This window comes from Garra rufa, chromosome 14 (genome assembly GCF_049309525.1).
Source record: "Garra rufa chromosome 14, GarRuf1.0, whole genome shotgun sequence".
Lineage (NCBI taxonomy): Eukaryota > Metazoa > Chordata > Actinopteri > Cypriniformes > Cyprinidae > Garra > Garra rufa.
The window spans coordinates 1,502,080-1,525,726 of NC_133374.1; the positions used below are offsets into that span (position 1 = coordinate 1,502,080).

The following is a 23,647-nucleotide window of genomic DNA, read 5'->3' on the forward strand; positions in this document are numbered from 1 at the left end:
TTTTTCAGCCCCGAATGGATCAATATTTCAACCAGATGGAGAAAATTATTAAGGAGCGGAAAACCTCTTCTAGAATTCGCTTCATGCTGCAGGACGTTATTGATTTACGACGGGTAAACAATTGAAACAGACTCTGAGAGTGTGTGCGTGTCTGTGTGTCTGTGTCTGTGTGTCTGTGTCTGTGTCTGTGTCTGCGTCTGCGTCTGCGTCTGCGTCTGCGCGTGTGCGTGTGTGTTTGAGCCGTGCTTTAGTCCACTGTAGTCTCAGCTCTGGCTGCGGTGGGCGGAGCTTCGGCTGACATCAGATCAGCAGTTTAATGCAGAGCCGCTCTTGAAGATGAGTAACTCTGTGCCATACGCTGATACAGGTCTGGATCGCCCCTCCTGCAAACAAATTACACACAATATTGGGAAATATTAATAGAATTTTAAACACTTTATTCTCAAAATGTTTCGACTTTAATCTCATAGTAATTCGACTTTAATCTTGTAATATTGCGACTCTATTCTCACAGTATTGCGACTTTATTCTTGTAGCATTGCGACTTTATTCTCTTAGTATTGCGACTTTATTCTCGTTGTATTGCAACATTATTCTTGCAGTATTGCAACTTTATTCTTGTAGTATTGCATCTTTATTTTCGCAGTATTGCTACTCTTTTCTTACAGTATTGCGACTCTATTTTCACAGTATTGCGACTTTATTCTTGTAGCATTGCGACTTTATTCTTTAGTACTGCAACTTTATTCTTGTAGTATTGCAACATTGATCTTGTAGTATTGCGAATTTATTCTTGTAGTATTGCAACATTAATCTTGTAGTATTGCGACTTTATTCTTGTAGTATTGCGACTTTATTCTCTTAGTATTGGAAACATTATTCTTATAGTATTGCGACTTTATTCTTGTAGTATTGCAGCATTATTCTTATTACACGGCTCTTTGGAATGCTTGATTCTGATTGGTCAGTTGAGACATTTGCAGGTTCGTTCTTTTCAAATAATCACCGCTCCAAAGTAATAACGCATAGCCGGTACTACTTGTATGTTTAAAATCCCTCCGTGCCAACAAAGATTACCGTTTGGCGCCATCTTGTGACAAACACTGGACAACCACAATTAACAATGGAAAATTTCGACATTAATCTATTTAAATTGTCTTACTAACGTACATAGTTTGAATGTTAGTCACGTGGTACTATATCGTTTCGCGGAAGGATAAAAATTTTAATTTAAAACAAATATGCCAATAAAAGGTTTCAAATTCATATTCATGTCCAGTTTTTTTCCTTATGTGGCAAGTAGCCGTGTAATAAGCGGGATAATGTACAGGCAGCCGGTAGTTATCGCAGAAATAAGCCCCTTCAGTGTGATACAAGACCCTCCGCTTCCCGTCGGGTCCTGATCACACTGTCGGGGCTTATTTCTGCGATAACTACCGGCTGCCTGTACATTAGCCCTTACTTGTAGTATTGCATCTTTATTCTCGCAGTATTGCGACTTTATTCTCTTAGTATTGGAAACATTATTCTTATAGTATTGCGACTTTATTCTTGTAGTATTGCAACATTAATCTTGTAGTATTGCATCTTTATTCTCGCAGTATTGCGACTCTATTCTCACAGTATTGCGACTTTATTCTCGTTATATTGCAACATTAATCTTGTAGTATTGCAACTCTATTCTCGCAGTATTGCATCTTTATTCTCTTAGTATTGCAACTTTATTGTAGTAGTATTGCGACTACTTTATTTTGATTTTATTATCATAGTTTTTAGATTTTATTATCATAGTATTTCAACTTTTCAGTGTGTTGTTTCTGAGCTCATTTTCTCTGCGTCTCTCAGAATAACTGGGTCCCACGGCGAGGAGATCTGGGGCCGAAGACCATCGAGCAGATCCACAAGGAGGCGGAGCTAGAGGAGCACAGAGAGCAGGCCAAGGTTCAGCAGCAGCTCATGTCTAAGAAGGATAGCCGCAGTGGAGGAGGTGGCGGCGGAGGAGGAGGAGGGATGGGCGGAATGGGGCCCCGTGGAGGACCCCACACACCTGGTTCCCGTGGCAACCAGGCCCCTGATGATGGCTGGAACACAGTGCCCATTTCCACCAAGAACAGACCTATCGACCCCACACGACTCAGCAAGATCACTAAGGTTGTTAAATCATCCAGCAAACTTTACATTCATTCATTCAGCCAACTAATGTCTGATCCATAATTAACAAATAATCGGTAAGAAGGATTATCAGTCCGCTGTTTTTAACTTTGGTAGAAATTTACCATGGATTTACTGTAGTAATATTTAGCAGCTCTGGCAGAAATGTTGTTTATATACATATTACTATAGTATTAATATTAATTTATAAATGTCAGTGTTATGTTATTATTTATGTTAGGGTTGCATCGATCCGATACTCTGAATTGATGAGTGAGGTTTTTTTTTTTTTCCTTCAACTTGAAGTTTGTAAATGTCTTTAAATGACTACTTTAGGTTGCTGTTTAAGATTCTGAAAATTACTTTAATTTACTATTTAATTTAATCATGTATATCTGATGTCCATTAATGGTTATATGACATGCAGATAAACAGATACAATACTTTTTTATTTTCATCTTAAATTTTAGTAAGTGCTTTTTTAATTTAAGTATTTTCCTTTTTTATATTATTTTGAATTTACATTATGATTTAATTAACTTTAGCTTTTTGCTGTCACAAACTTTTTGAATCAGTTTTTATTTTTATTTTAATTTTAAAATATTAGTCATTATTGAAAGTATGAGTCATATTTTTTCATCTTATATTCATATCTATTTTTAGTAAGTCTAATTTATTTTAAATATTCTTTTTTTCATTATTTTTTTATATATTTTCGATATTACTTTAAATCCACATTTGTAAGATTTAATTAATGTTTTTCTTTTCATTGACTCACAAACTCCCTGCATTTTGAATTAGTTTGTATTTTTGTTATCTTAATTTTTTTTTATCTTAATTTTAAAGTATTAGTCATATTTTTTATTTTCAGCTTATATTTGTAACATTTATATTTGAAATATTTAAATGTTTAAATACTTAAAATATTATTTTACATTTATATTTAGTTTTTTTTTGGGGGGGGGGTTTCTTCAACTCGCATTTTAATTTGAAAGGATTAGTCATTTTTAGTGCTTTTTATGCTTTAATTTGATCAGTTTAATAAACTCAATATTATCATTGAGCACTAAAGCTGTTTGTGTTTGTCTTCTACAGCCAGGTGCTTTGGACTTCAATAATCAGCTTCTTGCCCCCGGAGGTAAGGGCATGTGGGGCAGTTGGGGCAAAGGCAGCAGCGGCGGCTCAGGAGCCAAACCCAGTGAAGCCGGTGAGTGTTTGTACACTAGTGATTTATTACGCACTCATTCAGATCTGATGTGACTCTTATGTGTTTGTTTCCGTGTGTTTCACAGCCCAGGATTCTGGTCGTGCGAGCACCTTGAATCGCTTTTCAGCTCTTCAGCAGCCTTCCTCCTCTTCATCATCATCATCCGCCAACATGGACTCTGACAGGAGGGTTCCTCACAGGTCAGATATAGAATATCACAATAAAAACAAAGTCAAAGTAGTACTACAGTCAACTAGATAAAAAAGTTAGTCAAGACAAACTTCGAAGTTGGCCTGCGAAAGCCTGAACAGAGTTTGAAAAAGTTTTAAACAATTCGAAAAGTTTTAAGTTTGATTTTTAGTCTGAAAAAGATTGCAGTTTACAGTAGTTTTAAAGCATAAAGCTTAAATGTTTTAGAGGCAATACAGTCCGTCAGATAGATAGCATGTTGCTAACATTTTTCTAGTATAATTAGCATGTTTCTAGCATGTTGCTACCATGATTAGCAAGTTGATAGCATGTTGCTAACATTTTTCTAGTATAATTAGCATGTTGCTAGCATGTTGTTACCATGATTAGCAAGTTGATAGCATGTTGCTAACATTTTTCTAGTATAATTGGCATTTTGCTACCATGATTAGCTAGTTGATAGCATGTTGCTAACATTTTTCTAGTATAATTAGCATGTTTCTAGCATGTTGCTACCATGATTAGCAAGTTGATAGCATGTTGCTAACATTTTTCTAGTATAATTAGCATGTTGCTAGCATGTTGTTACCATGATTAGCAAGTTGCTAGCATGTTGCTAACATTTTTCTAGTATAATTAGCATGTTGCTAACATTTTTTTAGCATAATTAGCATGTTGCTAACATTTTTTTTAGCATAATTAGCATGTTTCTAGCATGTTGCTACCATGATGAGCAAGTTGCTAGCAATGTTGCTAACATTTTTCTAGTATAATTAGCATGTTTCTAGCATGTTGCTACCATGATTAGCAAGTTGATAGCATGTTGCTAACATTTTTCTAGTATAATTAGCATGTTGCTTACATTTTTCTAGCATAATTAGCATGTCGCTAGCATGTTGCTAACATTTTTTTAGCATAATTAACATGTTTCTAACATTTTTTTAGCATAATTAGCATGTTTCTAGCATGTTGCTACCATGATGAGCAAGTTGCTAGCAATGTTGCTAACATTTTTCTAGTATAATTAGCATGTTGCTAACATTTTTCTAGTATAATTAGCATGTTGCTTACATTTTTCTAGCATAATTAGCATGTCGCTAGCATGTTGCTAACATTTTTTTAGCATAATTAGCATGTTGCTAACATTTTTTTTAGCATAATTAGCATGTTTCTAGCATGTTGCTACCATGATGAGCAAGTTGCTAGCAATGTTGCTAACATTTTTCTAGTATAATTAGCATGTTTCTAGCATGTTGCTACCATGATTAGCAAGTTGATAGCATGTTGCTAACATTTTTCTAGTATAATTAGCATGTTAGTAGCATGTTGTTACCATGATTAGCAAGTTGTTAGCATGTTGCTAACATTTTTCTAGTATAATTAGCATGTTGCTTACATTTTTCTAGCATAATTAGCATGTCGTTAGCATGTTGCTAACATTTTTTTAGCATAATTAACATGTTTCTAGCATGTTGCTACCATGATGAGCAAGTTGCTAGCAATGTTGCTAACATTTTTCTAGTATTAATTAGCATTTTGCTAGCATGTTGTTACCATGATTAGCAAGTTGTTAACATGTTGCTAACATTTTTCTAGTATAATTAGTATGTTGCTAACATTTTTTTAGCATAATTAGCATGTTTCTAGCATGTTGCTACCATGATGAGCAAGTTGCTAGCAATGTTGCTAACATTTTTCTAGTATAATTAGCATGTTTCTAGCATGTTGCTACCATGATTAGCAAGTTGATAGCATGTTGCTAACATTTTTCTGGTATAATTAGCATGTTGCTAGCATGTTGTTACCATGATTAGCAAGTTGCTAGCATGTTGCTAACATTTTTCTAGTATAAGTAGCATGTTGCTTACATTTTTCTAGCATAATTAGCATGTTGATAACATGTTTCTAGCATGATTAACGTGCTGCTAGCATATTAGCATGTTTCTAGCATGTTGTTACCATGATTAGCAAGTTACTGGCATGTTGTTAACATTTTTCTAGCATGATTAGCATGTTGCTAGCATGTTTCTAGCATGTAAACATGTTTTTAGCTGATTAACATGCTGCTAGCATATTAACATGTTGTTAAAATGTTTCTAGCATGATTTGCAAGTTGTTAGCATGATTAGCCTGTTGTTGACATGTTTCCAGCATGATTAGCAAGTTACTAGCATGTTGATAGATATATTGATGGCATTTTCCTATCATATTGGTAACACGGTTAACATGTAGTTAACATGGTTTTGATTAGCATGTTACCATGTTGCTAACATGTTTTTTTAGATAACATGTTATTAGCTCGTTTTTAAAATAATTAGCATGTTGCTAGCATGATTCTAACATGATTAGCATATTGGTAGCTTATTGTTACCATGTTTTACATGTTGTTAGCATGTTTTAACATGTTACTAGCTTGTTTTTAACATGATAGCGTGTTGTTAGAATGTTACTACCACAATTAGCATGATTAGCATGTAAGCATGTTTTAACATCATCAACATGATACTAATTTTTGCCATGATAGCGTGTTATAATATTCCTACCATGACTAGCACGTTGCTAGAATGTTTTAGCATGATTAACATGTTACTAGCTTGTTTTTACATAATAGCGTGTTGTTAGAATGTTACTACCACGATTAGCATGTTAGCATGTTTTAGCATGATTATCAAGTTACTATCATGCTGCTAACATGTTTTTAACATGATTAGCATGTGAATAAAGTGCTGATAGCATGATTGGCATGTAGTTAGCATGTTTACAGCATGATTAACTTTTTTTTTTTTTTTACTTGTTACTAGCTTGTATTTAACATGTTTTAGCATGAGTAGCATACCATGTTTTTTTGAAAGGTAACATGTTATTAGCTTGTTTTTAACATGATCAGCATGTTATTAGCATTATTCTAACATGATTAGCATATTGGTAGCTTATTGTTATCATGTTTTCACATGTTAGCATGTTTTAACATGATTAACATGTTACTAGCTTGTTTTAACATGATAGCGTGTTGTTAGAATGAAACTACCACGATTAACATGTTAGCATGATTAGCGTGTTGACATTTTTTAACATGGTTAACATGTTACTAGCTTGTTTTTGACATGATAGTGTGTTATGATGTTCCTACCATGACTAGCATATTACTAGAATGTTTTTAGCATGATTAGCAAGGTACTAGCATGTTGTTTTCATGATTAGCCTGTTTTAACATGATTAACATGTTATAAGCTTGTTTTAACATAATAGCGTGTTGTTAGAATGTTACTACCATGATTAGCATGTTAACATGTTTTAGCCTGATTAGCATGTTGTTAGCATGTTTCTAACATGATTAGCAAGCTACTAGCATGATTCTAGTTTCTAGGCTTGGCTAGTGATAGAGAGAGAGAGAGAGTAATAATAGTAATAGCACAGTGGTGAATTGGTGGGATCTTCCTCTGATGGTCTGTGGTTGTGTTTGTTTGTCAGGAACAGCTCCAGTCGGGAACGTAGCGACCGTTTCGAGCGGCGCGATGATCGCATGGACCGTGGCGACCGCTACGATCGCCGTGACGACCGCGGATCAGACCGGCTGGACCGGAATCGGCCCGCTGTCGGCAAACGCAGTTTCAGCCGTGAAAAGGAGGAGAGGAGTCGGGAACGAGAGCAGCGTCCCGCAGAGATGGTGCGCCGCGTGTCAAGCATGACAGACGAACGCGAGAGAGAACGCGGCAATGGTACGGCCAACTCAGGTCAAAGGTTTTTGTTTTTTTTTTGTTTTTAACATTTTTGTTAGAATTGTACGATTTTATTTGTAATTGAATTATTTACTAATTAATAATCATAATAATAATTTTATTACTATTACTGCAATATTAATAAGATAATTTATTAATGCAATAACTATTTTGATTGTTACATTTTTATTATTTGAAATATTTTTTAAATATTTAAACATTTTAATTTGTTCGTTTTTATGATTAGAGTTAACTATTGCATTTTTCTTATTGCAATATAATTCTTATTAGTTATTAATGCAATAGTTATTTTTATTGTTCATTTTTAAGATTGATTTTTAAATATTTGAACATTTTAAATATTATTCTATTTTTAAGTTTTTGAGATTTAATTCTTAGCTTTTCGTGAACGGTTTTTACAGGTAATTATTAATGCTATTGTTATTTTTTTATTTTAAATATTTCTTATTTTGATTCTTAATTTTTTTTAAATATTTAAACATTTTTAATATTTACATTTTAATGCAAAAGTCATGTTTATCGTCATTTTTAAATAGTTAAACATTTTAAATATTATTTTATATGATTTAAGTTTTTATGATTCAATTCTTAGCTTTTCTTGAACTCTTAATATATTTACAATTATTTATTAATGTTATTATTTTTATTTTGAATATTTCTTATTTTGATTCTTAATTATTTGATTATTTTTAAATATTTAAACATTTTTAATATTTACATTTTAATGCAAAAGTCATGTTTATCGTCATTTTTAAATAGTTAAACATTTTAAATATTATTTTATATGATTTAAGTTTTTATGATTCAATTCTTAGCTTTTCTTGAACTCTTAATATATTTACAATTATTTATTAATGTTATTATTTTTATTTTGAATATTTCTTATTTTGATTCTTAATTATTTGATTATTTTTAAATATTTAAACATTTTTTTTATATTATTTAGATTTATTAAAAATGACTATTGAATAAATAAGTATAAATAATAATGCATTAATAAAAAAGCTAATGTAATATGTAATTCATCCCAAAAAACAAACAAACAAACAAAAATATTTAACATGTTTAAATATTTAAAAATATTAAATATACTAATATTATTTATTATTGCAATAGTTATTCATATTGTTATTTTTGTATTCTTTTAAAGATTATTTTTAAATATTTTTCATTTTCTTTTGATGATAGAATAATAAATTAGCTTTTTAATAATTGCAATATAATTACGATTATTTTTAAATGCATGCAAGAGTTATTATTGTTAATTGTTAATTTATTATTTTAAAAATTATTTTTAAACATTTAACCAGTTTTTTTTTTTTTTTTTTTTCATTTTTATTATAAAATTATATATTAGCTTTTTATTATTGCAATATTATTGGTATTTATTAATGCAATAGTTAATCAGATTTTTTTTTTAATTTTTTTAAAGATTATTATATTATTTTAATTTTGTTGTGATAGAATTATATATTTGTGTTATTTTAAAGTTGTTGTTTTTTAATATTTAAAGATGTTAAATATATATATTTTTTGTGATAGAATTATATATTGGCTTTTTTATTAATTCCAATATTACTAATATGATTTATTTTTGCAATAGTTATTCCAATTGTTATTTGTTTATGCTTTAAAGAATATTTTTAAATATGTAAACATTTAAAATATATTTTGTTTTTGTTTTTGTGGAAGAATTGTATATTAGCTTTTTTATTAATGCAATGTTATTAATATAATTTATTAATTCAATAGTTAGTGTGATTGTTGTTTTTCATTCTTTTAAAGATTATTTTTAAATATTTAAACAAATATTATTTAAATTTTTCTGTTTTTGTGATAGAATTAATTATTAGAATTATTGATTAGCTTTTTACTATTGCAGTATTAGTAATATTACTTATTAATGCTATATTTATTTTGATTGATCATTTGTATCATTTTAAATAAACATTTGTTTAGATTTTTAAAATGTTTTTTATTTGAAGTTTTTATGATTTAATTATTCGTTTTTTCATCAACTCCTGCATTTCCCTCACAAACCAGTTTGAGAAATAATTTTTTATATTTGTTTTGAAGCAGTAAAGAGAGAAAGTATTCCCACTCCTCCACCTGCTTCCTCCAAACCGGCGCTGACTGAGGAGGAACTGGAGAAGAAATCCACAGCCATCATCGAGGAGTATCTGCACATCAATGACCTGAAGGTACACACACACACACACATAAACACACACACACACACACACACACACACACACACACACACACACACACACATAAACACACACACACACACACACACACACACACACACACATAAACACACACAGATGTGGCCTGTTTTTAACATGTGCTGCTGTTGTTCCTGTAGGAGGCGCTGCAGTGCGTGGCTGAGCTGAATTGCTCGTCTCTGCTGTCTGTGTTCGTTCGGACGGGAATCGAGTCCACGCTGGAGCGCAGCACTATCGCTAGAGAACACTTGGGTTTACTGTTTCAACAACTCGTCAAAACACAAACACTATCCACACAACAATACTACAAAGGGTGAGACACCCATTCCTAATGTGTGTGCATACTATTATTGTTTTTTATATATATATATAAAAAAATTTTCAATTGCATTATTTTAGTTTTTGTTTATTTTTGCTGTTTTAGAAATGGTTTTGTTTAGTTTTTTTATTTAAATATTTAAACATTTTAAATATTATTTAGATTTTTTGTTTTTGTTATAGAATTAATTATTAGCTTTTTATTATTGCAATATTACAATTTGTTGTTTTGTTGTTAATTTTTTATAGAGTTAATTATTAGCTTTTTTATTATTGTAATATGATTATTAATTAATGCAATAATTATTTTGATATTTTTCATGATTATTTTAAGTATTTTTAAATATTTAAACATTTTATATATTATTTTGATTTTTATATATTTAATATATTATTTTGGTTTTTGTGCTAGAATTAGTTATTAGATTTTTTATTATTGCAATATAATTGCAATTATTTATTAATGCAATACCTATTTTGATTGTTAATTTTTATAGTTAATTATTCGTTTTTTTATTATTGTAATATTATGATTATTTATTAATGTAATAATTATTTAGATTGTTAATTTTTATAGTTAATTATTCGTTTTTTTATTATTGTAATATTATGATTATTAATTAATGCAATAATTATTTTGATATTTTTCATGATTATTTTAAGTATTATTTTTAAATATTTAAACATTTTATATATTATTTTGATTTTTATATATTTAATATATTATTTTGGTTTTTGTGCTAGAATTAGTTATTAGATTTTTTATTATTGCAATATAATTGCAATTATTTATTAATGCAATACCTATTTTGATTGTTAATTTTTATAGTTAATTATTCGTTTTTTTATTATTGTAATATTATGATTATTTATTAATGCAATAATTATTTAGATTGTAAATTTTTTATAGAGTTAATTATTCACTTTTTTATTATTGTAATATGATTATTAATTAATGCAATAATTATTTTGATATTTTTCATGATTATTTTAAGTATTTTTAAATATTTAAACTTTTTATATATTATTTTGATTTTTATATATTTAATATATTATTTTGGTTTTTGTGCTAGAATTAGTTATTAGATTTTTTATTATTGTAATACAATTGCAATTATTTATTAATGCAATACTTATTTTGATTGTTAATTTTTATAAAGTTAATTATTTGCTTTTTATTATTGTAATATTATGATTATTAATTAATGCAATAATTATTTTGATATTTTTCATGATTATTTTAAGTATTACTTTTAAATATTTAAACATTTTATATATTATTTTGATTTTTATATATTTAATATATTATTTTGGTTTTTGTGCTAGAATTAGTTATTAGATTTTTTATTATTGTAATACAATTGCAATTATTTATTAATGCAATACTTATTTTGATTGTTAATTTTTATAGAGTTAATTATTCGCTTTTTATTATTGTAATATTATGATTATTAATTAATGCAATAATTATTTTGATATTTTTCATGATTATTTTAAGTATTATTTTTAAATATTTAAACATTTTATATATTATTTAGATTTTTATATATTTAATATATTATTTTGGTTTTTGTGCTAGAATTAGTTATTAGATTTTTTATTATTGTAATACAATTGCAATTATTTATTAATGCAATACTTATTTTGATCGTTAATTTTTATAGAGTTAATTATTCGCTTTTTATTATTGTAATATTATGATTATTAATTAATGCAATAATTATTTTGATATTTTTCATGATTATTTTAAGTATTTTAAAATATTTAAACATTTTATATATTATTTTGATTTTTATATATTTAATATATTATTTTGGTTTTTGTGCTAGAATTAGTTATTAGATTTTTTATTATTGCAATATAATTGCAATTATTTATTAATGCAATACTTATTTTGTTCGTTAATTTTTATAGAGTTAATTATTAGCTTTTTTATTATTGTAATATGATTATTAATTAATGCAATAATTATTTTGATATTTTTCATGATTATTTTAAGTATTATTTTTAAATATTTAAACATTTTATATATTTAGATTTTTATATATTTAATATATTATTTTGTTTTTTGTGCTAGAATTAGTTATTAGATTTTTTTATTATTGCAATATAATTGCAATTATTTATTAATGCAATACTTATTTTGATTGTTAATTTTGTTTTATTTTAAAAATATTTTAAATGTTCGTTTTTTATAGAATTTATTATTCGCTTTTTTAATGCAATAGTTATTTTGGTTGTTGATTTATTTTATATTATTTTAAAGATGATTTATATTGTTTTTGTGATAGAATTAAGTATTAGCTTTTTTATTATTGCATTAATGTTATTTATTAATGCAAATTTTTATCATTTAAACAGTTTGTTCAGTATTTTTAAATATTTTAAATAGTATTTTAATTTGAGGTTTTTATGATTTGAATTCTTAATTCGCTTTTTATCAACTCCTGTTTGAGAAATGGGCTTGTTTATTTTATTTATTTATTTTTTTTCAAGTAAGGAAAATGTTTGTTATGGTTGCATGTAAATGTATACAAAATGCAGTGTTCATTGTTCTAATGCTAATGCTTGTTGCAGGCTGTTGGAGGTGTTGGAGGTTGCGGAGGACATGGCTATAGATATTCCTCACTTCTGGCTGTATCTGGCTGAGCTCATCTGTCCCATGCTGCATGAGGGAGGGATTCCCATGGGGCCGCTCTTCAGGTGAGCCTTCCATTACCTGCTGATAACACCACACACAAATCATTAAATCAATCAAACGGGCAGTAAGATATAAGGAGCTGCGGCTGATCGAACGACCTCTGACCTGTTCATAGGGAGGTGTCTAAACCACTGGTGCCTCTTGGGAAAGCTGGAGTTCTGCTTTTGGAAATCCTCAAGCTGCTCTGTAAAGGAATGGTAGGATCCCTGTGAATAAATTTAGTCTGTGATTTGATTAAATAAATGTGCTTCTTAGAGAATGAAGTGGTGTTTTCAGTCTCAGTAAATGCTGCTTTATATGAATTAATTGGTCTATTCTGAGTTTGAGTCACTTAAATGCATTGGGAATTTTATTTTCTAAATACTGTAAATATTATTCCTAATATTTTGTTTTATGAGGTAAAAATAATAAGAGCAATAATAAGAGTACTAATAATATTATTATTATACATTTGAGTTAACATATTTTATATTTTTTTCTAAATAAAATATTATTATTATTATTATTATTATTATTATTATTATTATTAAATTTTTTTTACTTTTGAATTTTATTTATAAGACTAATAATAATATTGTTATACGTTTAAGTTTTTTTAATATATTTTTTATTTTAAAGTGAAATTTTACATTAGTCATATTTTGATTTTGTTGAATAATTTTAGATAAAAAATAATCATAATAAAAGCAATAATAAGAGTATAAATTTTGTTATTGTTATACATTTTAATTTACATATTTTATTTTAATTTTAAAGTGAAATATTACATTATTTTTTGTTTTGTTGAATATTACATTATTCATATTTTTTTATCTTGTTGAATCATTTTATTATGTTAAAATAATCATGATAAAAGCAATAATAATACATTTTATTTGGTAGCTTTTTTATTTTAAAGTGAAATATTACATTATTCATGTCATATCTGTATTTTATCATATTAAATCATAATAAAAGCAACAATACGTGAAGTAATATTATTATTATTTATTATATACATTTTAGTTTACATTTTTTTTTTACCTTTTTATTTATTTTAAAGTGAAATATAGCATTGTTAATATTTCTTATTTTGCTTAATCATTTCATTTGGTACAAAACAGTGAACATAGTGCCCTATATAGGGAGCAATTTTAGGTGTATTTCTAAAAAGTGTCTAAAAGTGTTCTGAACTGTTTCCTGTCTCAGAGTCATAAGAAGGTGGGAGCGATGTGGAGAGATGCAGCGCTGAGCTGGAAAGACTTCCTGCCTGAAGATGAGGATATCAATAAGTTTGTCACCGAAAAGGTTAGTGGTGACTTCAGTCGAACCAGCAGTAGATTGACCAATGGCAGTATTCTTCGTTATGATATTAAGCTATATGATTATGTGTGTGTGTTCAGGGAGTAGAGTTCACTCTGGGTGAGGACTTAGTGAGGAAGAGCAGTAAAGTGACTCTGAGTCCAGAAGACATGTCTAGAGAGCTGGAGAGACTCCTGCAGGAGAAAGCCGACAACCAGAGGATCTTTGACTGGGTAGAGGTACGACTCGTTTGCCTTCCTTAAAGAAACATTTGCATGAGAATACAGAAGTTTTGAGTGAAAAATATTAGCTGTGCGTAAAAAAACATAGAGGGCCAAAACTCATGAAACTTTGAGAAAATTTACGTCTGATATGGGTTTCAGAAGTGGGTGTGGCAAAATGGCTCGATAGTGCCACCAATAAACACGTTTAGCGGAGTGCACTTTGAGCTACGCTTCACATACATGCACGAAAATCGGTACACACATGTAACACACCAATACCTACAAAAAAGCCTCTTGGGTCAAAACTCCAAACCCAACAGGAAGTCGGTTATTTTTAATTTTCACAACAGATTTTTGCCATTTTCAGACGTTGTACTTGAATGTACTCCTCCTAGAGATTTGATGATATCAACATTATATTTGGTGAATCTAATCTAAAGGCCTTTGCGATGTTAAATTGCGAAGATCTTACATTTTCGTTTAAAGGGCGTGTCCGTGGCAGCGCGATAAATATTCTCCAAAATTAATCGCATTTTTGAGGGCCTAAACATGCTCAAACTCATTCAACTTCGCACACACATCAGAACTGGGCGAAAATTTACATCTGATATGGGTTTCAGAAGTGGGTGTGGCAAAATGGCTCGATAGTGCCACCTTTACACGTTCCGCGGTGTGCACTTTGAGCTACACTTCACGTACATGCACGGAAATCGGAAAACACATGTAACACACCAATACCTACAAAAAAGCCTCTTGGGTCAAAACTCCAAACCCAACAGGAAGTCGGTTATTTTTAATTTTCACAACAGATTTTTGCCATTTTCAGACGTTGTACTTGAATGTACTCCTCCTAGAGATTTGATGATATCAACATTATATTTGGTGAATCTAATCTAAAGGCCTTTGCGATGTTAAATTGCGAAGATCTTACATTTTCGTTTAAAGGGCGTGTCCGTGGCAGTGCGATAAATATTCTCCAAAATTAATCGCATTTTTGAGGGCCTAAACATGCTCAAACTCATTCAACTTTGCACACACATCAGAACTGGGCGAAAATTTACATCTGATATGGGTTTCAGAAGTGGGTGTGGCAAAATGGCTCGATAGTGCCACCAATAAACACGTTTAGCGGAGTGCACTTTGAGCTACGCTTCACGTACATGCACGAAAATCGGAAAACACATGTAACACACCAATACCTATAAAAAAGTCTCTTGGAGCAAAATTCGAAACCCAACAGGAAGTCGGTTATTTTTAATTTTCACAACAGATTTTTGCCATTTTCAGGCGTTGTACTTGAATGTACTCCTTCTAGAGATTTGATGATATCAACATTATATTTGATTAATCTAATCTAAAGGCCTTTGCGTTGGTAAATTGCAAAGATCTTACATTTTCGTTGGAGAGTGTGTCCATGGCGGCCCGACAGATTTCCATGAAATTGTCATAGCGCCAGCTGGCAACAGGAAGTGACATGTTTACACTGTAACAAACTCCTCCTAGAGATTTAATGCTATTAACATTATACTTGGTCAGTCTAATCTAAAGGCCTTAGCGATGGTAAATTGCAAAGAAATTTCATTTTCGTTTAAAGGGCGTGTCCGTGGCAGCGCGATAAATATTCTCCAAAATTAATCGCATTTTTGAGGGCCTAAACATGCTCAAAATCATTCAACTTTGCACACGCATCAGAACTGGGTGAAAATGTACATCTGATATGGGTTTCAGAAGTGGGTGTGGCAAAATGGCTCGATAGTGCCACCTTTACACGTTCCGCGGTGTGCACTTTGAGCTACACTTCACGTACATGCACGAAAATCGGAAAACACATGTAACAAACCAATACCTACAAAAAAGTCTCTTGGAGCAAAATTCGAAACTCAACAGGAAGTTGGTTATTTTTCATTTTCTCAGCAAATTGTGTGTGATTTTTGCCATTTTCACTCGTCACACTTGAACAAACTCCTCCTAGAGGGTTAATGATATCAACATTATATTTGGTCAGTCTAATCTAAAGGCCTTTGTGTTGTTAAATTGCAAAAAACTTGAGTCGCATTTTTTAGGGCCTAAAAATGCTCAAACTCATGAAACTTCGCACACACATCAAAACTGGTGAAAAGTTATGTCCGATATGGGTATTAGTAGTGGGTGTGGCAAAAAGGTTTGATAACACCACCTATACACATTCAGCAGAGCGCACTTAGAGCTGCGCTTCACATACATATATGAAAATTGGTACACACATGTAACACAACAATACCTACAAAAAAGTCTCTTGGAGTAAAATCCGTAACCCAACAGGAAGTTGGTTATTTTTCATTTTCACAGTGACTTTTTGCCATTTTCAGGCGTTGTACTTGAACATACTCCTCCTAGAGATTTGTTCAGATCAACACCAAATTTGGTGAGTCTAATCTAAAGGCCCATGTGACATTAAATTGCAAACATCTAGAGTTTTCGTTGGAGTCCATGGCGGCCCGACAGATTTCCATGAAATTGTCATAGCGCCAGCTGCTGGCAACAGGAAGTGACATGTTTTACGCTGTAACAAACTCCTCCTAGAGATTTAATGATATTAACATTATACTTGGTCAGTCTAATCTAAAGGCCTTAGCGATGGTAAATTGCGAAGATCTTGAGTCTTCGTTGGGCGTGTCCGTGGCGCCTGACAAATTTTTAATTTTGCTTTTGCATTCCTCTAAAAAGCTTTGCATTCGTTCATAAAATGGTTGAAATAACCAATGAAATCAAATGCAAGTTTTGGATTTGGAAATTTTTTTAATGCTTTTGCATTCGCTCCAAAATGTTTGCTTTTGACTAGAACCTCAAACGTGTTGTGTTCCACCATGAAATGTTTTGTTACAGCTTTTGCAGCTGTGTTTTTCACTTCTGTGATCTTTGACCTCTCTCTCTTTTTGCAGGCCAATCTGGACGAGCAGCAACCATCATCGAATGCATTTGTTCGAGCGCTGATGACCGCCGTCTGTCAGTCTGCCATCATCTGTGAGTCACAGTCATTTAGGGGGAATTAAAGTGAGCTGAAGCTTGATTTTATACAATAGGACTTGAGTATAGTTTGAGTGAAATCAAATATAAAAACTAATTTTATTTCAGCTATTTAGGCAACAATGATGTACTGAAATAACTTAAACTAAACTAAAAAACTATATAGACATAAAAAAAACACAACAAATAAAAATTACACACACAGCAAAATTACTAAAACTCTACCTAAAATTAAAATGCAAGCATAATGTAAATTAATAATGTTATAATTATTGTATATTGATATTGTAATTAATAGTTTATTGTAAATTAAATAGGAAGGAACGGTAGGGGGTTTGTAAGTTGTTAGTCAATTAATGTTACGATTATTTATAATTAATATATAAGAATATTAGAATTAATAACTAATTGGAAATTAAAATGAATAATTGTCCAAATGACAGGTTCTTGAGAGAACTACAGTGTTAAAGCTAATAATTAATGTTTATAAAATATAACTAAGCTGTTTATAATTAATAAATAAGAATATTATAATCAATTCTAAATTTTAATATTTTTTAAATAACAATAGAACTGCAGAGGGTGTGAAAGTTGTTGAAAAGTTAAATTAATAGTTTAACTAATATATAAAAATATAATTCATAATAATTGTAAATTAAAGTAAATGCTTTTTAAAATAACTGGGGTTCTTAAATAATCGTGTAATTGATCAAATTAAATTAAACCATAAAATAAAACATTTAAAAAATTGAAAAATAAATAAAACTTAAAACTAAAAAAAAATGTTTTTATAATTGTTTATTTGCACCACTGATATCAGAGAACCACAAACATGCAAATGTGTTTAAAAATTTAAAATATTGAGTCTCAATGTCAGGCAGACGTGAAATAAATATTTTAGCTCAAAACTGATTCTACTGACAAAAATAGTTAGGAATCCCTGCATCAACAGAGATGCTTTAGTGTAATTTCTCTTTATAATATTGTCAAAAACTTTAAGTTTTGCTGTCTTCAATGTTGTTTTCATCTTCTCCAGGTGATAATCCATATAAAGTAGACACTAAAGAAATTACCCAGAGGGCCAAGCTGCTGCAGCGCTACATTAAAGATGAGCAGAAGGAGCTGCAGGCGCTGTACGCCTTACAGAGTCTGATGGTGCAGATGGAGCAGCCGCCAAGTGAGTGTTTGTGTCAGAGATGTTCCCAGGTCTTTAACTTGGAGTCTGAATCACTAAAAATAAAGTACTCCACTATTTTTTGGTCATACAGATAAGAGTTGGACATAATTACTTTTATTTTTGCACACTCACAGTAAAAACAAAACATTTGTGCTTTTGTAAAATAAAGCACACAAACAGGATGCGCGTTCTCTGATCTCGGTTCTCTGTTGCTTTTTCGTGAACTTGTTTGAACTTTTTTTATTATATTGTTTTAATTAGATATTTTTAAAAGCTTATGAATACACATTTTTGAATTTGACAGATATTGACATGATTTTAATAAAATTTTAAAAAGGGTAAAAAGAAAATGCTGCTCTAAATCACTTTAAGGAGTCAAATATCGCCTCATATTAGGAAGGCTAATTTTTATCAGAATTTTTAAGATATTTTATCAGAAGATGCTTCTGAATTTTTTTAATTAGGAGGAGCTCATTAGTAGATGTTTTTCTCTTGTTTTAAGCAAAAACTCACTTAATGTTCGGAAAACTATTTTATATTGTATGGGTCAGAATTTCTTTAAAGGCCTTTTTTTTTTGTTGAATATTTTGATTTTTTTTTTTTTTTTTTTGCACCCTCACATTAAGAGAAAAATTACATTTTTGCTCATTATTTGTCTTATTGTTTTAGTACAAATATCTAATCATTCTTTAATCAGATACATTTGCTTGAGAAGGAAAATGATTTAAGATGTTAAGTCTTGTTTTCTGGTAAATAACCCAAAATGAAGTAGATTTTTGCTTTAAAAAAAAAAATGTTTTCTCTTGTTTGAAGCAAAAACTCACTTAATTTTGATATAACGTTCAGAAAACAATTTTATATTGTATGGGTCAAATTTATCGATTTTTCTTTTATGCCAAAAATCATTAGGATATTAAGTAAAGGTTATGTTCCATGAAGATATTTTGGACATTTCCTACTGTAAATATATCAAAACTTTATTTTTGTTTAGTAATATGCATTGCTAAGAACTTCATTTGGACAACTTTAAAGGCTTTTTTTTTTTTTTTTTTTTTTTAGCACCCTCAAATTTCATTTTTGCTCATTATTTGTCTTTTTGTTTTAGTACAAATATCTCAACATTCTTTAATCAGATACATTTGCATGAGAAGGAAAATGATTTAAGATATTAAGTCTTGTTTTCTGGTAAATAACCCAAAATGAAGTAGATTTTTGCTTAAAAAAAAATGTTTTCTCTTGTTTGAAGCAAAAACTCACTTAATTTTGATATAACGTTCAGAAAACAATTTCATATTGTATGGGTCAAAATTATCGATTTTTCTTTTATGCCAAAAATCATTAGGATATTAAGTAAATATTATGTTCCATTAAGATATTTTGTACATTTCCTACTGTAAATATATCAAAACTTTATTTTTAGTTTAGTAATATGCATTGCTAAGAACTTCATTTTGACAACTTTAAAGGCTATTTTTTTTTTTTTTTTCAATTTATTATTTTTTTTTTTTATATTATTTTGATTTTTTTTAGCACCCTCAAATTTAATTTTTGCTCATTATTTGTCTTTTTGTTTTAGTACAAATATCTCAACATTATTTAATCAGATACATTTGCTTGAGAAGGAAAATGATTTAAGATGTTAAGTCTTGTTTTCTGGTAAATGACCCAAAATGAAGTAAAAAAAAAAAAAAATTAAAATGTTCCCTTTGAATTGAGTTTGTTTTCTCTTGTTTGAAGCAAAAACTCACTTCATTTTGATGTAACGTTCACAAAGCAATTTTATATTGTATGGGTAAAAAAAGATCGATTTTTCTTTTATGCCAACAATCATTAGGATATTAAGTCAAGATTATGTTCCATTAAGATATTTTGTAAATTTCCTACCATAAATATACCAAAACTTAATTTTTGATTAGTAATAGCCATTGCTAAGAACTTCATTTGGACAACTTTAAAGGTGATTTTTTTTTTCAATATTGTGATTTTTTTTTTTTTTTTTTTTTTTTTTTTTTTTTGTACCCTTAGATTAAGAGAAAAATTACATTTTTGCTCATTATTTGTCTTATTGTTTTAGTACAAATATCTCAACATTCTTTAATCAGATACATTTGCTTGAGAAGGAAAATGATTTAAGATGTTAAGTCTTGTTTTCTGGTAAATAACCCAAAATGAAGTAGATTTTTGCTTAAAAAAAAGTTTTCTCTTGTTTGAAGCAAAAACTCACTTAATTTTGATATAACGTTCAGAAAACAATTTTATATTGTATGGGTCAAAATTATCGATTTTTCTTTTATGCCAAAAATCATTAGGATATTAAGTAAAGATTATGTTCCATGAAGATATTTTGGACATTTCCTACTGTAAATATATCAAAACTTTATTTTTGTTTAGTAATATGCATTGCTAAGAACTTCATTTGGACAACTTTAAAGGCTATTTTTTTTTTTTTTTTTCTCAATATTATTATTATTATTATTATTTTTTTTTTTTTTTTTTTTTTTTTTTTTAAGATTTTTTTTTTAGCACTCTCAAATTTAATTTTTGCTCATTATTTGTCTTTTTGTTTTAGTACAAATATCTAAACATTCTTTAATCAGATACATTTCCTTGAGAAGGAAAATGATTTAAGATGTTAAGTCTTGTTTTCTGGTAAATGACCCAAAATGAAGTTAAAAAAAAAAAAAAATGTTCCCTTTGAATTGAGTTTGTTTTTTTCTAGTTTGAAGCAAAAACTCACTTCATTTTGATATAACATTCAGAAAACAATTTTATATTGTATGGGTCAAAAAGATTGATTTTTCTTTTATGCCAACAATCAAGATATTTTGTAAATTTCCTACCATAAATATACCAAAACTTAATTTTTGATTAGTAATAGGCATTGCTAAGAACTTCATTTGGACAACTTTAAAGGTGATTTTTTTTTTCAATATTGTGATTTTTTTTTTTTTTTTTTTTTTGTACCCTTAGATTAAGCGAAAAATGCCTTTATTGCTCATTATTTGTCTTGTTTTACTACAAATATCTATTTACTTGAAGGAAAATTAGTAAAGATATTAAGTCTAGTTTCCTTTTAAATGACCCAAAAAGTTTACCTGCCAATATCATTTTGACTTTGAATCTAGTTTAATTTTCTGAGCCCAATAGTAGATGTTTTCTCTTCTTTGAAGCAAAAACTCGCTTCATTTTGATATAATGTTCAGAAGGATAAAAGACTCGAGTTGCTTTTAAAATATTCACGAGTCCTTTTCCTCGAGTCTGGAGTCATTTCAGATTAAGGGTGAAGTGTAACACCGGCCCGTTTCTCTCTCCGCAGATCTTCTGCGCATGTTCTTCGACGTCCTGTACGACGAGGACGTCATCAAAGAGGAAGGCTTTTACAGATGGGAGTCCAGCAAAGACCCGGCGGAGCAGCAAGGAAAGGGCGTCGCCCTCAAATCCGTCACCGCCTTCTTCACCTGGCTCCGCGAGGCCGAGGACGAATCAGACAACAGCTAGGAGCCTAAGCCACGCCCACTAGAGATGACTGACATGGATGGGAAAAGAGGAAAATGAAACGTTTGGGAGATTTTCCACACCTTTTTACTTTTTTTTTTTTTTTTTTTTAGTTTTGTCTTTAGTTTTGACGTTTGCGCAAAAAAAAAAAAAAAAAAAAAAAGCCGTTGAACTGAAACGAAATAAAGTATTAGAGGATGACAAGCCTTATCTGCTCCGTTTATGGAATTTTAGCCGTTAGCCGTTAGCATCGCGACTTCCTCCAGTTTCCCGCTCCCGCCGTCGCCGCCGAGACGGAACGCCGATGACATCGTCGCTCGTTTGTTTATGATGTCACTTCCTGGTGACAGAACGCTGCTCAGAGTTCTATTTTTCGTTCCGAAACCCTTTATATAAATATATACATATACAAATATGAATAAATCTATTGGCGGGCGCTGATGTGGTTTTGCGCGGAGCGGCTGATTGTGTGCGTGTTGCTGTAATCGAGGAGGACCGGATTTATTGTCATTTTTTTTTGGATTTGGGATTTGGTTTAGTTCTAGTGGAGTGTTCTGAGCTCTTTTTTTTCTACGTTTTTTATGACCGAAATACATTAAAAAAATGCAAGTCGCCCCTGTCGAAGCTGGGGCTTTGAGTGTTGCTTCGAGCTCTGGGCGACGACCTTTTGACCTTTAACCTTTGACCTTTTTGCTGCTGCTGACGCTTCAGCCGACGTACGGTTCACATCACACTTCATGGAGAAACATAAACACTTGACAATGAGACTCTATTGCGCCTCTTGTGGACTTTACGAAAAACAAATCAATATTACGACTTGAAAAATTATATATAGAGAGATAAGTGTTGAAAAGGAAAAGAAAAAAAAAAAAAACGCTGGAGAATGAGAGAGAGAGAGTACGAATACTACATGCCTTTCAGCTCCCTGGAGAGCCAACTGTAAATACATGTTTTGTTTTTTGTTTTCCAATAATAAAAATGCTAACTTTAATGCCATGTATTAATTTTTTGGCTTTTTTTCCTTTATTTAATTTTTTTTTTTTTTTTTTTTTTTTTGGCGGCTTGTATAATTATCCTCCTCTAGTTATTGATTATAGTTTAATGAAATTATGTAAATATTTCTCTTTTTTTTTTTTTTTTTGCTTTAAGTATTTAATTGAGAGAAATTAATGCCTCTTTTCACATTTGAAACTGGAAAAGATAATAAAGAACATTGCAATGAAAGAAAATGACAAAGATGTGTTACTTTTCTGTTTTCAGAAAGACGCTGAGATTTTGTGACGTAAGTAGCATGGGTATATTAAATTTTGCAGTTTTCTTTCCAAAAATCATAGATAATAAGTAATTAAGTCATATTTTTGCACCCTCAGATTCCAGATTGTTCAGAAAACAATTTTATATTGTATGGGTCAAAATTATTGATTTGTCTTTTATGCCAAAAATCATTAAGATATTCAGTAAAGATCATGTTCCATGAAGATATTTTGTACATTTCCTACCGTAAATACATCAAAATGTATTTTTTGATTAGTAATATGCATTGCTAAGAACTTCATTTGGACAACTTTAAAGGTGATTTTTTGCAATACTTTTTTTTTTTCAGATTTTCAAATGGTTGTATCTTGCCCATAATTTGTCTATTTTATATATATATATATATATATATATATATATATATATATAGCCTATATAATTTTCAGAAAACAAGGAAAATGGTTTAAGATATTGAGTCTTGTTTTCTGGCAAATGACCCAAAATGAAGTGAATTTTAGCTTAAAACAAAAAAAGATTACATTTTCTGAGCTCATTGAAAAAAATGATTCATTCACATTTAAATAAAAACATTTTGTTGACTAACTTTCAACTTTTTTTTTACTTAAATGCAGCTAAAATAAATTGATTGCAACCACTTACCTTAAAAAAAATTAGT

The 23,647-nt window shown here is 29.7% G+C and overlaps 1 protein-coding gene across 1 annotated transcript in view; it reads left to right on the forward strand.

The window, feature by feature from the left end:
* Window positions 1-21,904, forward strand: part of LOC141285217 (eukaryotic translation initiation factor 4 gamma 1) — a 35,549-nt gene extending 13,645 nt beyond the window's left edge. The window contains exons 3-16 of the mRNA XM_073818257.1: window positions 9-113; window positions 1,846-2,151; window positions 3,247-3,358; window positions 3,444-3,558; window positions 7,019-7,266; window positions 9,364-9,488; window positions 9,656-9,828; window positions 12,411-12,536; window positions 12,650-12,731; window positions 13,723-13,821; window positions 13,917-14,054; window positions 16,961-17,042; window positions 18,082-18,222; window positions 21,539-21,904. Coding sequence (XP_073674358.1) covers window positions 9-113; window positions 1,846-2,151; window positions 3,247-3,358; window positions 3,444-3,558; window positions 7,019-7,266; window positions 9,364-9,488; window positions 9,656-9,828; window positions 12,411-12,536; window positions 12,650-12,731; window positions 13,723-13,821; window positions 13,917-14,054; window positions 16,961-17,042; window positions 18,082-18,222; window positions 21,539-21,720 — 2,034 coding nt within the window. The 3' untranslated portion in view covers window positions 21,721-21,904. The remainder of the gene's footprint in view (window positions 1-8; window positions 114-1,845; window positions 2,152-3,246; window positions 3,359-3,443; window positions 3,559-7,018; window positions 7,267-9,363; window positions 9,489-9,655; window positions 9,829-12,410; window positions 12,537-12,649; window positions 12,732-13,722; window positions 13,822-13,916; window positions 14,055-16,960; window positions 17,043-18,081; window positions 18,223-21,538) is intronic.
* Window positions 21,905-23,647: the final 1,743 nt, after the last annotated feature.